Source organism: Callospermophilus lateralis, chromosome 14 (assembly GCF_048772815.1).
Source record: "Callospermophilus lateralis isolate mCalLat2 chromosome 14, mCalLat2.hap1, whole genome shotgun sequence".
In the NCBI taxonomy this organism is placed as follows: Eukaryota; Metazoa; Chordata; class Mammalia; order Rodentia; family Sciuridae; genus Callospermophilus; species Callospermophilus lateralis.
In genome coordinates, this window is record NC_135318.1 from 96367982 (window position 1) to 96384055 (window position 16074).

The 16074-nt window shown below is 40.9% G+C and overlaps 1 protein-coding gene across 2 annotated transcripts in view; it reads right to left on the reverse strand.

Moving 5' to 3' along the window:
• Window positions 1-16074, reverse strand: part of Tmem131 (transmembrane protein 131) — a 168557-nt gene that overhangs the window by 87173 nt on the left and 65310 nt on the right. For both annotated transcript variants that reach the window (XM_076833104.1, XM_076833102.1), the window contains exon 3: window positions 15833-15873. In XM_076833104.1, coding sequence (XP_076689219.1) covers window positions 15833-15873 — 41 coding nt within the window. The remainder of the gene's footprint in view (window positions 1-15832; window positions 15874-16074) is intronic.

A 16074-nucleotide genomic window follows, 5' to 3' on the forward strand; every position in this document is an offset into this window, starting at 1 on the left:
AAAAGTTGTGACATGGGAGGAAGGGCTGGGAAACAGATGGGTAGACGGGAGGAAGTTCAAAGGTATTTAAATGTTTCAGACATTTAATTTGAGATGGCGTATCTAGACGGTGTTGTCAAGTAGGCAAGTGGATATACACAACTACTGTGTGCATGAAGTTACTGATGTTCATGTACTGACCTTACCATCAGTCACACTGGCCAGTCTGTTTTAACAGTCTGTCTAGATTCCTTTAACATTACTCCACTCTTGCTATATGTACTGTCCCTGGAGACAAATAATCTGTAAGGAAGGACAATTCTACTTCCTTTCAGGTTCTTAGATTTTGCTTTTCTTTTTTATGCTTTGTGCTAAGTTTTCCCATAAAATACTCCAAAGAAGTGGTGCCCATCAATTTTTACTCTGATATTTTCAGAATGCTCACAGACTTTAAGAAAGAGGATACAATGCATAAAAGATGAACCTCATAAATAAATGCATATTTCAGAACAATAGCAGATCCAAATCTAAAGAACAGTTTAATATTTAAGTGGGTCAACAGAAGCTGACACAGGCATAATCTTGTTTAACAAAACCCAAACTGCAATAACATAGCTGTCACGTATCTACAGCTGATGGAGCAGGCGCTGCTGTGCTTAGATAAAGCATGACATGGCTTAGTGCTTGAGTAACAGAAAGCAAATGTTTGCAAGTAAGTAACGTTGAAAATAAACCAGGGAAGAAGATGGAAAGGACACCCTCCACTGATTCAAGACATTATAAGGGCACAATGCATGCTGTTATGCTTTCTGCAGTGATTATGTATTCTGAAATCTCATATTGTTTTTAATTTTTTTTGCTAAAATACTATTTGGGAATAAGGAAATGAATGAAGACTATTTTCTGACTTTGAGCTAGGAAGCAACTGTGGAGATAGATAAAATCCTGTGGGAAATAGTCCATGCTGCTTGGTGAACTGTCAGGTCAAAGTTAAGCAGGCAACTCCCAAAAGAAACAGAGGACTTTCTAGGAGCATCAGGTGTTTTTGTAAGCTAGGAAATCCAAAGTGTTTTCCTGGGATCAGCTACTACCTATACAAAAGGCACTCTTCAGCCCAGTATTTCTTAAAGAATGGTTTGTGGTATACCTGAATCTAAAACACCTAGAATGCTTGTGGAAATGCAGATTAGGGCCCCGCCCACAGAATCTGACTCCTTACATCCAGCATTGAGCTGAAAACCTGCTTCATAAGCAGGAGCTCATATTTGGGAACGACTACTTTGCATGTTGATGTACAAACAAGCATAGCAGCCTCAATCTGTGGTGGTGAGGGGATTAACAAGAATAATTTCCAAAGTCACCAAGAGTTTCAAGTAGTTCCAAATACTGTTTTTATTAGAGTCAGCTAAATAAACAGTGACTTACAAGAGAAGTGAACAGGACTTCTCCTGTCTAATATATATTATCCTATAAATACACTGTAGCTTTCATTTCCCCCAACGACTAATAATGTTGAATAGCTTTTCATTCATTTAAAAATATATCTATTGTTCAATTAGATACCTGGGAGTGTTTTTTTCTTTCTTTCTTTTCTTTTGCAGTGCTGGGGACTGAAAGGTGTGCTGAGCCTCACAGATGTTAGGCAAGTGACCTTAATACTGAGCTACACCCCAGGCCAAATTAGGTATCTTTTTTTAAAAAGACAGATATATGTTCAAAGTTTAAAAACTGGGATGTTCGCCTCATTAAGATGTAAGAGTTATGCCTGTCCTAGATATGCATTTTTTTGGACTGGTACTGTGCACATTTTCTCCCAATCCCTGGCTTATCTTTTTCTATTATTAATGGTCTTTAAGAGTACAAGCTTTTAATTTTGATAAAATCCAATTGTCATTTTTTTCTTGAATGTCATGTGCTTTTGGTGTCTTAAGTTTGCCCAGGTTGTAAATCATTCTACCAAAAGACTTACATTGTATTTTGAAAAAGTTTTATACCTTCAGCTTCTGCATATAGGTGTATTATTGCCCATTTTATTTTAAGTTAATTTGGGGACATGGCGTGAGTTAGGGTTAGAGTTCAGTTTTTGTTTTGCTGTTTCTAATAGGGTCTTTTTACAGATCATGCTAGACCTAACTGTACCACTGAAAGACCTAGGCATATTTTGTCAAAAAATTTTGAACTAGGTCTTCAAAATAGGTGGTTTAAGATCCTCAATTTAGGGGCTGGGGTTTTGGCTCATGGTAGAACTTGCCTAGCATGTGCAAGGCCCTGGGTTCGATCTTCAGCACCACATAAAAAATAAATAAAATAAAGGTATCGTATCCAACTATGACTAAAAAATAAATATTAAAAAAACTCAAGATCCTCAACTTATTCTTTTCAATACTTGTTCAAGCTATTCTAGGGGCTTAACATTTCCATACAAATTTTAAAGTCGGCTTGTCAATTTCCACAAAATTATCCATTAGCATTTATTCAGAACTGCATTTCATCTAAAATTCATCTGGGAAGAATAGTCACCTTAACAATTTTTCCAATCCATGAACATAAAATCTCTCAAAATATCTAGAACTCCCTTAATTACACCAAGTAACATCATGTAGTTCTTAGGGTATATATCTCAAAATTGTTTTGCTAATAAGTTTATCCCAGAGTATGTAATGGTTTTTGATGTTACTGTAAATGGCATTTTTCTATAACACTTTTGACTCTCGTACTTATTATAAATGCAGTACTCAGTTGTCCCCATTAAGTACACGCTAGCTCTCCTTCTCCTACAGATGCTCTTTAACATGTTGGGAAAATCTTTTCTATGCTTAGTCTGCAGAGCATTTTAAGTATGAATAAATGTTGAATTTTTTCATAATTTTTCTTCTACATCTATTCAAATAATTATGTAGCATTTCCCCTTTGTTTTGGTTATCAGGGGAAAACTGGGCTGATTTGACTTTCAAATGTGATTTGATCTTGTGTTCCCAGGATAAACCTCTTTTGGTCATGATGTATTACCCCTTCTGGGTATTTCTAGATTCAGTTGGCTAGCATTCTGTTCAGGATTTCTGGACATACGCTCATAAGAGATTTGGTCAATATGCTTTTCTTGCAATGGTCACCTGCTAACATGGCTGGGAAGACACCTTCCCCCTCCCTCTTTTGGAGTGGCTTGTGCTGGACTGCACTGTACTGTTGCTCTGCTCAGTGTCTGGTAGGACTGGCCAGGGGAGCCACGTGGGCCTGCAGTTTTATGGAAAGATTCCAAGCTATGAGTGCTATATCTCTAAAGCACACAGGAAAATTCAAATTTTCTAACTATCCCTTGGTTAGTTTTGGTAATTTGTATCTTTGAAGCAATGTGTCCACTTTTCTTGTTGCCAAATTTACTAGAATAAAGTGGTTTGTAATTTTTCTGATTATTTGAATGTCTGTTAAGACTGGTGTGATATCCCTTTCATTAATGATTTTCTGTGTTTCCTCTCCATTTTCTTAACCAATCTTGAAGTTTATTCACTGCATCATTTGCTGAAGACAATCAGTTTTTATTTACATTGTTCTCATTTCTCCATTTTCTATTTAACTGATTTCAAATATGTCTTTTATTTTCTTCTTGCTGTTCAGTTTGAGGTTAAGTTGATATTCTTTTTCTATATTAGAAATGCTTTTAAATTTTTTCTGCTTGTCTGAAACAGGCTAAAAATTTCCACCTAAGTAACACTGGCTAGATTTGGGAAAACGTGATATGCTGTTTGGTGGATTGAATTATGTACCCCCTCTTTACATGTTGAAGCCCTGCCTTCAGTGATTGCCTCTAAGAGGGTCTGTAGGGAGGTAATTCAGGGGACATCAGGGCAGGAATTCTGATATGGCAGGATCAGTGTCATTCCACAAAGGGACATTTGTACACATGCACAAAAAGGACATATGAGGACACAGCAAAGTGGCCACTGCCTACAAGCCAAGAAGAAGGGCTGTCACTGGAGACAGACAAAGCTGGCATGCTGATCTGCCTTTCAGCTTCAACTTGTGAGAAAATAACATCTGTGGTTTAAGCCTCAGTCTATGGTACTTGGTAAGGCCATCCAGCCAGCTGACTAAGATATATCTTATTTTTTATTTTCAAAGTGCTTCCCAATTTCCCTTTGATTTCTTTTACTATATATTTAAAAGTTTCTGGCTTAATTTCCAATTTTAAAAAATCTGGATTTCCTTTGTTATTGATTTCTAATTTATTCACTGTTGTGATCAGAGGACATAACCTATAAAACCTGCTGTTTGGGGTATACTATTTAATATCCATTGGGCCAAGTAAGTTCACAGTGCTATTTCAATCGACACCATTACTGATTTTCTATCAGTTACTGACAGATGAGTGTTGAAATCTCCCACTATAACAGGGGATTTGCCTATTTTCTCCTTTAAATCTGTTCATTTTTTTCTTTACATACTTCACATACAAGACCCAATATTGGGCTTCTCTAGATTCGGCACTGTTATATCTTCCTGTTACATTGTCTCTTTTGTAATCATAAAGTGTCCCCCTCTTCTGACAACATTCTCTGACCTGCAGTCTACTTGGAAAGTACCCAGTCACCCCAGGATTGGTGCCAACCTGTCCCTCAGTGCTATCTTCTATACTTAACCTACCTGTGTCCTTACACCGAAACTGCATTTCTTCAAAATCAAAGACTATTGACCAACAGATGTTTGCAATACCGACTGATAACTCTAAAGAGCCCTTAAAAGGTAAGAACAAAAGCCTTACTAAAAACAGGTAGAACAGACAACATCAAAAGAGAGGGACGGCTCTAAAGTCAGTGTAGACCCACGATTAGAAAAGAAAAACTATGTGGTGACAGAATTTCTCACCTATCAGACTGGAAAAGTTAAAAACGATAACACATTTAACACATTCCGTAGGAAAGGCTGTGGACAAGTGGCACTCTTATTCAGTGACATAGGGTATGCAAATTGGCACATTTTTGAAAGAGAATTTGTCAATACCTAACAAACTACATCGGCACTTACTTTCAACTCACCAATTCTACTTTTAGAAATTTACCCTAAATGTACAGAAACTATTTGACAAAAATCATATATATTTATGGTAAGTAATATATTTTGAAGTATGCGTACACTGTGGAATGACTATACTTAATTAACATATTAATATCTCTCAGGATTATATTATTTAAAGAACAAGAACACATTTAAATCTACTCAGCAATTTTCCAGTATATAACAGCCAGTGTGCTGTTATATCTCTTGAATTTGTTCCTCTCCTCTAACCAAAATCTCGTATCCATTAGCCATCTGCCTGTACCCCACCCTGCCACAGGTAACCACAATTCTGCCCTGTAGCCCACATGCAAGTGAGGCTGTGTGGTGTCCTTTGTGTTTGGCTGCTTATTTCACTTAACATTATAGTCTCCAATGTTCCTCTGTGTTACTGAAAATGACAGGACTTCCTTATTTTTTAAAGCTTAATAGTATTTCACTCTGTATGTACAGCCCATTTTTTTAATCCATTTGTCCACTGATGGTCATTTAGTTTGTGTCCATTTCTCAGCTATTGTGAAAATGCTGCAACAGAAGTGAGGTGACTCTTTGATATACTAATTTCATTTCCTCTGAATGTACATGGAATAGTGGAACTGCTGATGACATAGTAGTTCTATTTTTAATTTTTTTTGGGGGGTGGTGCTGGGGATTGAACCAGATAGGGGTACTTTTCTACTGAGCCACATCCCAGGGCCTTTTTGAGATAGGGTCTTGCTAAGTTGCTGAAGTTGGCCTCAAATCTTATGATCCTCCTACCTTAGCCTCCCCAGTCACTGGGATTATAAGCATGCGCCACTATGCCTGGCTATCCTTAATTTTTTGTGGAACTTTCATTGTTTTACATAATAGTAATAGCAAACCAATGTTCCTTTCCTTATCAACAGTTGTGGACAAGTGGCACTTCTGTATTATTGATAAATCACTCCAAGAGTTGTAAAGTGAGGTATGGTTGTATTTTAATCTTCATTTTTCCCTAATGATTAGTGATGTTAAGCATCTTTCTATGTTGTTGGCCACTTCTAAACACACATGTTCAACAATACAATTTATGCCTGTGTTAATATGGGTTGTAGGAAGGTAACCTTAAGTTATTATTTGAAGCACTATAATTACAAAATACTGGAAAAAAGCAAATTGTTCACATAAAGAAAAAATGGGGTGTGCTGGGGTTGTGGCTCAGAGGTAAAGCACTTGCCTAGCACGCATGGGGCGCTGGGTTCGATCCTCAGCACCACATAAAAATAAAAATAAAGGTATTATGTCCAACTACAACTAAAACAAAATATTAAAAAAAAGAATCAATGGGGGAATAAATGATGGCACAATTTTTTTAAATGGGGGATAAAACCTTGAGTATACACTACAAATAAATGAACCAAATTTAATTTGAAATGTTCATAACCATAATGAAGTTGTGGGGGGTGGGGTGGAGGAAGGATGGAGAGAAAGGAGATGCCAGGAAAGAAAGGTGAAGAAGGTTACGACCCATGTAAATCTGAAATATAGTATTCTGACAACATACACTCACTAAAAATAATAATAATAATAATGCTCTAAATAAATTCTGTATTCTAATTGGTAGGTCTGTTTTTCATGGTGGTACAGGTTAACAATGCTAAAACTTACTATAGTTTAGGATTGAGCAAATTGGTACATACGACTATAGATAATGGAGCTGGATTTCTCACTGTCGGAGAATGGACAGAACAGAAAAGGGCAGAAGAGAACACTGTGGTTCTGTATTAAAACTGGAGGCATCAGTAACAACTCATGGTTTTAGACACAAATAGATGTGTCAATATATATTGTATATATATTTATACACCTTCCTGAAAAGATTTTTTTCTACTGATTTACTGGTACTGGGACTGAATCCAGGGGCACTTTACCACTAACTATATCCTCAGGCCGTTTAATTTTGACATAGGGTCTCACTTAATTGCTTAATGCCTCACTAAATAGCTAAGGCTGGGCTTGAACTTGTGATCTTCCTGCCTCAGCCTCTAGAGTCTCTGGGATTAAAGGTGTCTGCCACCGCACCCAGCTTCTTTTTCTTTTTCTAAGAGGGCCTGGGACAATGACACCCCAACAGCAATAAGTACACGTGGCACGCAGATCTCAGCTTCTAAATATTATCCTCCACTAACGAAGCACATGTCTTAGAAAAAAAGGGTTATTTGCCAGGTATAGTGGTGCAAGCCTGTAATCCCAGCAACTCGGGAGGCTGAGGGAAGAGGATCACAAGTTCAAAGCCAGCTTCAGCAACTTAGCAAGGCCTTAATAACTCAGTGAGACCCTGTCTCTAAATAAAATATAAAAAAGAGCTGGGGATGTGGCTCTGTGGTTGAGCTCCCCTGGGTTCAATCCCTGGTACCAAAAAGAAGGGGAGGGGAAGAAAGAAAGAAAAGGGTTATTCCAGGGCTGGGGCAGGAAAATTCCAAGATAAGCCTGGAATATCTTTAAGTGCCAGAAAGTAAGGACGCGTTCAGTGAACGATAAACGTACAAATGACATGGAGCAGACCCAAGCACATATGATTTTTCAGTTACACTGCAGATGACCGTAAAATAACCAGATAAAAAATGAACTTTAACCTTTACCTCACAACTTACTTGCATTAGAATGTCAACTAATAAATACTGAAGTAATGAGGGACTTTGAAAAAAATCACCCCAGTAAGAACTATTTCAGGCAAGAATCACCAATAGACAAACTACTGAGTGTTTCAAGCAAAACAGGATATTTACATGGTCTCAAAGTATTTCTCTGCAAGATAGACACTTAGAGAAGTTACAAAAGAAAAATGAACAAGTAGTATGTGCTTTCTGAGATGCCCTGGGGACACAGACCTTAGTAATATTCTTGCTCAAAATGCAGTCTGAGTCGAACAATAGCAACTCAGTGAGACCCTGTCTCTAAATAAAATACAAAATAGGACTGGGGATGTGGCTCAGCGGTCAAGTGCCCCTGGGTTCAATTCCTGATACCCCATGCCACAAAAAGGAATAATTACACAAAACCTATGTATATAAAGAAAGGCACAGAAGGGCTGGAGGGGAAGGGGTTGGAAAGGGATGGATGATACTGGTAATTGGGAATCCGAGTCAAGAAAATATGGGAATTCTCCACACTATTTTTGCATCTTTCCTCTTAAACTTTTCTCAAAACAAAAGGTAAAAAATTAAATAAAAAATTTTAAGAAGCTTATATTCTTGAACACAGCATAAACCTGATCTTGCAGTATGCACAGTCCACAATGTGTGCTGGAAACAATTGCTTACTGCAATTTTTGATTCACTTGGGTTTCTGTCTACCATGCTGCCATTATTGTTTTCTATTTTTCCCATCTGTACTTTATTCCTTTTGTCTTCTTCTAAGATTAGTTTATTAGCTCTTTCTTCTTTTTTATGGTCTTAATGTTTCTTCTAGGTTTATTTTGCATTACCACTATCAAAAAATAACATCACAGCACTTCATGTCACATCAGAACCTTCCGGGTCTCCATCCCCTTCTCCAGTCCTTTGCAGTAACTGCATGACTGCCACACACGCATGCTGTTCTGCAGTTTATAGAATGTTTATAGACAGTTTATAGAATGCCAGAATTGTTTGTTTTTAAAAGTCTGTTGTTTAAAATTTTTAATCAGGAAGAATTCCTTCTATGTTTATCCATGCACTTGCCTCGGTGGTGGTCTCTGTGCTTGCTGGATCCGTCTTCTCACCTACAATGACTTAATTACCTCCAGCCAGTCCTTTAATTACAAGTTCTCTTAGCTTTCTCTGGAACTGTCTCCACTTTTGAAAGACCCGTCTGCTGGACGCGGTGCTCTAGGCTGGCAATCTCTCCTTGTGGTACGTTAGAGATGCCCTCACTCGTCTCCAGTTCGCTGGTTCTTGGTGAAGAGCAGCCAGCATTTGTCTTATTTTTGGTACTACTTCTGTGGCTTTCTTCCCAGGTGCTTTTCTACCACTGCCTTTCAGGAATTGGAATCCTGGTGTGGCTTCTTTTGTGTTACTCTTGCTTTGGATTTACTGGGGCTCTGTGACAGTCCCCTCAACCCTGAGAACTGTGTCACACGTTGGATTGTTCACTGCTGCACAGGGGCTTGCTTGTTCTTTTTCTGGTCATCTTCCTCCCCGTGTTTCATATGGATTACCTGTTACTCTGTCCTCTAATTCACTGGGCCTTCTTTTGTAATGTCTAAGCTGCTGTTAATTCTACCCAGTGGCATTTTTATTCCAGAAACCATATTTTTCAACTATGGAGCTTTCATTTATTTCTTTTTCTATCATCCACTTCCTTTCATACGTTCATGTTTTCCTTTTAAATCAAAGAACTCAGAGAAAAGGTGAACAGGGATCACCTTGCTGCCACCAGTGATTCAGGATAAGCCCTGCAGCACAGAGGCTGTGGACACTGACATCTGTCAAACCCACCTGGAGGTTCTTGCACTGTGGAGCTGGAGGGGATGGGAACCCCTTCCCAGTTGCCACCCTACTAAAGCAGAGCCAAGGGGAGGCCACAACAGTCCCTAGCTTGAAGGCCGTGGTTTTCCACCATTCATACCAGGTCTAAGCAGCTTTGGTGAATAGTTCTACATTCATTTTAAGTCCTCTGAACAATATCCAGACTGTGTTTTCACCCCTTCTGGCCATTGATAGGTGACCCGATGGAGAGAAGTTCCCACCTCACAACAGGGCTCCCCAGTAGCCTACTGCACAGAAGAGGCTGTGGAGTGGTGGAACTGCGGCCAGAGCACGTTACAACGCGGCTGGCAAGCACAGGTCTTGGCCACCTGGAGTGGCAGGCCTGAGGCACAGCGAGAGAAGGGAGCCAGGGACAGGTGCTGACCTGACACACCCCAGCAGCCAGGCCCCAGCCCAATGTGCACGCCTGTGCCACACACCACCACAGCCCCTGTCCCCAAGCATCCATGATCTGACAGCCTCAACTGCCAGCTTCCCCATGAGCAGAGGCAAAACTGAAGTGGGACAGACCTGAAAGGAGACTGCAGGGCCCAAAACACTGGTACTTCCCCAAACCTGAGGAGCATAAATGTGGATTAACAGTGCTGACCCAAGAGCCCTGTAACACCCTAGACTAGCACACGCAGGGAGCACCCCTGTCTAGTCCCCTCTTGCCCTGCAAGAGTTTGGTTATCTTTTCCAACTTGAACGAACCCTGCTACTGGACACTCACTCTTCCTCATCTGTGGGTTTCATTCGTCAAATTTGCAAGACAAGAACCCAGAAAGAAGAAATTGGCGGTGAGCTGCTGGGGTCTGCTGCCACCCTGGAGGGCAGAGCATGCCATGAAGAGTCACAGCACTGCCAATCTCTGGCTCTGCCTGCTGGACCCTTGGAGCCAAGCCTGGCAGGCATCTGCTGCCTTGATTAGCTAACATTAAACTGGGCTTTCCAGGCTGTAGGGGCTGCAGGTTATACGCAGGCTCCAACTGCCTGCAGAAGCAGGGAAACTCTGGTTTCACTCATACCGTGAGTCCAGAACCACCTACTCTGACATGCTCATTTTTAAGGTGAGAGTACTTTGTTGCTTTTGGAAAATAAGTGAGGTCAACTCACCTACTCAAAGGAGCTTACCAATAGCATAACAGAATACAAAGCAACCCATTTCTTTCCTTAAATTCACTTTTCCTAAGTTGTCATACCTAATATCAACTTACTGTAGTCTTCAAATTTATGCAAAGTAGTACCCTCTTTCCACATATGCACTAAAAGCTCCAGAGCAAGAAAACAAATCAAAGTATAAATGCAAATGAAATCTTAAACTTGAACTTTTCCACAAAATTTAAAGCACAATAGTCAAACTGCAACTGTTAGCAGATTTTATCTGCCATTAAGAAAGGTAAGGCCAAATTTTGGATCCAAGTACAATCTTTTAGATGCTTGATTGTAGACAATAGAAAGGGCTGCATTCAATAATAAGCAAATTACCAAGTTAAGTTAAAGGAAACCTTAGCCACTATAACTTGAAAAGTATTCTCCAACCCATGATTTCTGGCTTATTTTCCAAGTTATGAGAGAAACTAGAAAATGTAAAGATTAGAAAAACGTGGTTTTTGAGAGTACTGACTACTTGTGTATACATGTACACACACACACATACATGTGCGTGCTTTTTCTCAAGGCCACAGAGCTGACGAACAGAAAACTTGGGTGTTGTGATTCCTAATCTCCCACCAAGGGTTCCACAACCTTTAAAAAAGCTCATCCATAGCTGGGCATGGTGGCACAAGCCTGTTATCCCAGCAACTTGGGAGGCTGAGGCAGGAGGATTTCAAATTCAATGCCAACCGTAGCAATTTGGCAAGACCCTGTCTCAATTTTTTTTTTTTTTTAAGGCTGGGGGTGTAAAGTGTCCCTGGATTCAAACCTTGTTGCCTTTCCTACCCCTAAAAGAGACTGTCCTTAAAGGGTGGCCTCATGTGACAAAAAATTACGTTAGTACTAGTACCTATTATAGTATTTTGGCATTTAACTCAAAAACAGAGAGTGTTATATACACATCCTCCACCACTATATCATGCAGCCAGCCAGCATCTTTTAAAACAAAATTTTCATGTAGTTGATAAACCTATTCTTTTTTTTTTTTTTTAATTAGAAAGGATGATTCAAAAGAGAGAAGCACAAAAAAACAAACAAACCAAACCAAACACCCTGGAATATTTCTGTTATTCATGGTTTTTACTACTGTGTTCTGAGCTTGCGAAAGCAGCAGGTCTTTCCTTTGTAGAGTGTCCTGGAGGCTCTTGAAGCCAGGCTTACCTGCAGAGCTGACGGCGATGTTAACAAAGGGTAGGGAGCCTGGCATCGCTGCCGTCCATTCAATCTACTTTTACCTAGGGGTCATCTGTCAGCCACGCTTTTCATGATACAGATCCCATGGGGCAGGTTAAGAATGAGAGCTGTGACTCATATGGGACAGGATGGGGCTGAACCTGCCTTACTGGGAACACCAGGGGTGCAGCACATGGACTAGACAACTGGGGACACGGGAAGTGGGAGTCGGGCGCAGAAACAACAGAGGTCAAAAAGCCAAAACATCCACCTCAGCACCTCTGCCACGCTGGTGTGCTCTGGAAGAAGACGAGCAGAAGAGTCTGGTCCAGAAGCGAAGAGGCCAGCCTTGCCCTCTGCTGTGACTGGACAACAACACTGAGCATGTGCAGGTGCAGCGCCCACCTCCCCAGCTAACCCTCCAGACTACAGCATCAGACCAGGGAAATGGTGTCTTCAAATGGGTCGCGTTCCTTCTTTCACTAAGTGGGCTGCACTTTGTCACTTTCTCATTGCATGCTCTATGACCACGTTGGAAGTGCCACCTCCACTATTCTCTAAGCCCCCTGAAGAGGGGGACATCTGTAACCCCAGCGTGTGAGCGACCCTTCCTGCACTGGAAAGCAGGCTGTGTGCACCTCGCCTCTCCCACGCTGCCCTATCACTGCTCTCAATCATGATGACTCCTTCCACACTTCAAGGGCCTTTCTCCGTCTCCTTCAGAGCCTTCCCCCCCAATTCCTACTGCTGCTATGTCCCTCTTTCCAAACACTGGCTAGGAGAGGAAACACAGTGAGCACTGGAAGGTTCCACATCAACAAGAAACTAAACAGAGGACTGTCAAGCAGAAGGCATCGTTCTCATGACAACTTGGCCTCTCTAACTTGAGCGTATCTCTTGCTTCTCAGAGTCTCGGCTCCTGATTTTGTCTAATAAAGGGATTGAACAAGATGATCTGTTAGGGTCTCCATAATTTGAATTATCCCTGACTGTATGCAGACTTCATCTTAGTCAAATGTTCAAACCCAAGTCCAAACTCTGACACTTCCAAAGAATACCTTATTTTTGAACTAAAAAATAAAAAATAAATAAAGCTTACAATGCCTGTTGTTACACAATTAGACATATTTCATGTTGATATTTTAATTTCATGTTCTATTTTACGTATACATTTTCATTAAATCATTATTTACATGAGAGCTCTGGCAGGGTTTAGATTGTACAGCACTGTGCCACATGGAAAAGGAACTGGCTAAACTTGTCCAGTGTAAAAGCTACATTCTGATTATCCTGCGCCCGGTGAATGTGGATACTATCCCAGGTATTTTAAAATGACCTACTAAGAGTAATCCTAAACATAATGCTTTGGTTTTTAGTTGGTTGATAGAGACAAGAAAAAAAAAAATCTGAATTTGGACTCACATGCTGCTGTGGAAAGAACTGTATCCCTCCAAAAGTCATATGTTGAACGCCTTTTGTTACCTTAGCACCCCCACGGTGATGGTATTTGGAGACAGGGCCTTTGAGAGGTGATTAGATTCAGATGAGGTCATGAGGGTGAGGTCTTTTTGATGGGGAGTGCCCTTATAAGAAGAGACCTCAGAGAGCTATGTGTGTGTCCGTATGTCCCTCCGTAGCCTCTCTCCTATGAAGGCCTGACTTGAACCCTTGCAAGCTGACATTACTGGCCAACCAACGGCATATGACAGAAGTAACATTATACAGCTTCTGAGATATGCCACAAAAGGCAATAGCTTCCACTGGTTCTTTCTGGAACATTCACTCTTAGAATCCAGCTACCATGCTGACAGGAAGCCCAAACTAATCTACATGAATAGACCACACAGAGGTACTTCAGGTGACAACCGTCTCTCTGAGTCCCGGATAATAATCCAGCAGCAACGTGAGTAACCAGGCCTCCAGCCTCATTACTGAGTCATTCCCAGGTGCGGAGCTTGCCCAGCCAAGGCCCCAGATCTTCATGACGCAGAGATAAACTGTCTTGGCCGACCCCATTTGAGTCCCCGACTTTATACCACTTAGCTTAGGGGCAGTTTGGTAGACAGTTGGAGACAGCAGATAAGTAAAACTTGAGGCAAACTCCTTATTATACTGGGGAAATACCTGACCCAGACTTTGACCATGGGTGAATAACATAATCTTCATTAATGTAAATCTTCTTGATTCTATAGCTAATTTCCTGTTAGAATAAAGGATCAAAGAAGAAGTATAAAACAAGAGGTGCGCTTTTCTCTCTAGACGTTGGCTCTAGATGTGTTGAGCTCTTGAGTTGTTAGATGGTCCAAAAAAAGAGTCATCAGACTAGACGCACAATGATTTGGTGATAATACACCCTAGTGCCAAAAATATCTGGGCAAGGTTCACAGGCGGGCAGGCCCCACCAGGGCACCTGCAACAGAGAGAAGGGCAGACAGAACAAGAGGAAAGGGGCCATGTTGTTGCAGAGATGGGTGAAAAGAACTGAAACAGTGACTACTGAAGGGTTTTCATTATTTCTGAATGCTGACTGTCTTACTTGCAATCTGAATATTTGACACTCTCTCCAAACAGCATTCTTCATTGATGCACCCTGCATTCTGCTGCTTGAAGGACACTCACATAGGCTGGTGAAGGACACTCACATAGGCTGGTGAAGCACCAAGGCCTGTGAAGGGAAATTCTTCGCTGCTGTTGCTGGATGGAAAATGCAACTACAGTAGACAGCAAGGGCAGGGGCATCCTGTGTGGCCTCAACCACTTTGACAGTTAAGTGCCTGATTTCATCAGATAATTTGTTGATAATTCTTAAATTTCTTTGTTCTCATCTCAAGAATAAATATGCTGATGGAGTAAAACTTCCTAAAAACACATGCTGTAAAATAATAATAATTAAACCTGAAATTGGCTCCATATCTGAGAAGCCACTGATAGTGCTGTCAGCATTCCAACTGTTACTCAAGGGCACTCACTATGACAGGTACTGGGGACTTGGCCCGTTGTTCCCGGCCAACAGGAACTGCAACTATGCCATTATGCTGAGTCTTCTAAGTTAAACTTCTTTAAATCTGTGACTCCCTGGGGAAATGATCAGTAACAGCTGGAGTGCCCATGAAAGGGCTGCTGGAGGGACCGGTTACCTAACTCAAAGAAAGCTCCCCGTCCCCTCGGCACCAGCAGCAGGCTGTCACTGTATATGGAAGGGGAATCAGGTCAGCATCTTCCTTTTATCCCTTTTCAAAGGGATGTAAAAAGGTACCAAAAAATTTGGGGGTAGGGAGGTGGGAAAGTTATCTTCAAATTCACATGCATGAATGTCTTTTCCTAATACCTGAGGTAAGACAGACCCTGCTATCACAGGGGCCATGTTTAAAAGGGGCTTCTTTGAGTCACAAGATTGGGTCTCTAGCTCCGAGCTTCTCCTCCAGGGGTCTGAAGGAAGCCCCTGCTAAGTGAAAGTAGCAATGGTTAGTCCATAAAAGGCAGGGATAGTTTGGAATGTTCCCAAAAGGCCTATGTGTCCCCAGGGAGGCACCACTGGGAGGTGGTAAAACCCCTAAGAGATGGGACCTGACAGATGGTCTTCAGGTCACTGGGGACGTTTGTGGGGCCTCAGCCCTCTCCCTGTCTCTTTGCTCCCATGCACTCCTGCCATGGTGCACACCTTGCCACTGGCCCAAGGCACAGAGCCAACCAATCATGGACTCAAACACCCACAACCAGGAGTCCAGCAGATCTTTTCTCTCTACAAGTTGATTGCCTCAGATACTGGCTACAGTAACAGAAGTTATCACAGGAGGTATGCCACACAATTGTATCACATGTAAATTCAGATTTAAACTTGTTTTTTCCATATCCAATACTTAGAAATCATAATATAATGTGATTTTTAATTTGCTATTCCCTGTACACCAAAAGTAGGACGAAAAAATGAAGGGGAGAACTGGAGGAATCCCCCAGAAAGAACGAATACCTTAATACCTTACTAAATACACAAGTCTTACCTTTTCTGTTGATATGAACTGAGTCCAAGTGTTGTCTCAGTCTGTGAAAAGAAGAAAATAAGGATGAAAATACTAAAACCACATTGTTCTATTATAGACACATGGAATATCCAAAATATTTTATTGTACCTTCAACTTTAATGTTACCCATTTGAATTTTCAGGTTAAGCCTGATCCCAAGATCATATGAAATGACTGATCGCACTATGTAATTCAAATGAGAATAATTTAGATAAATTTAA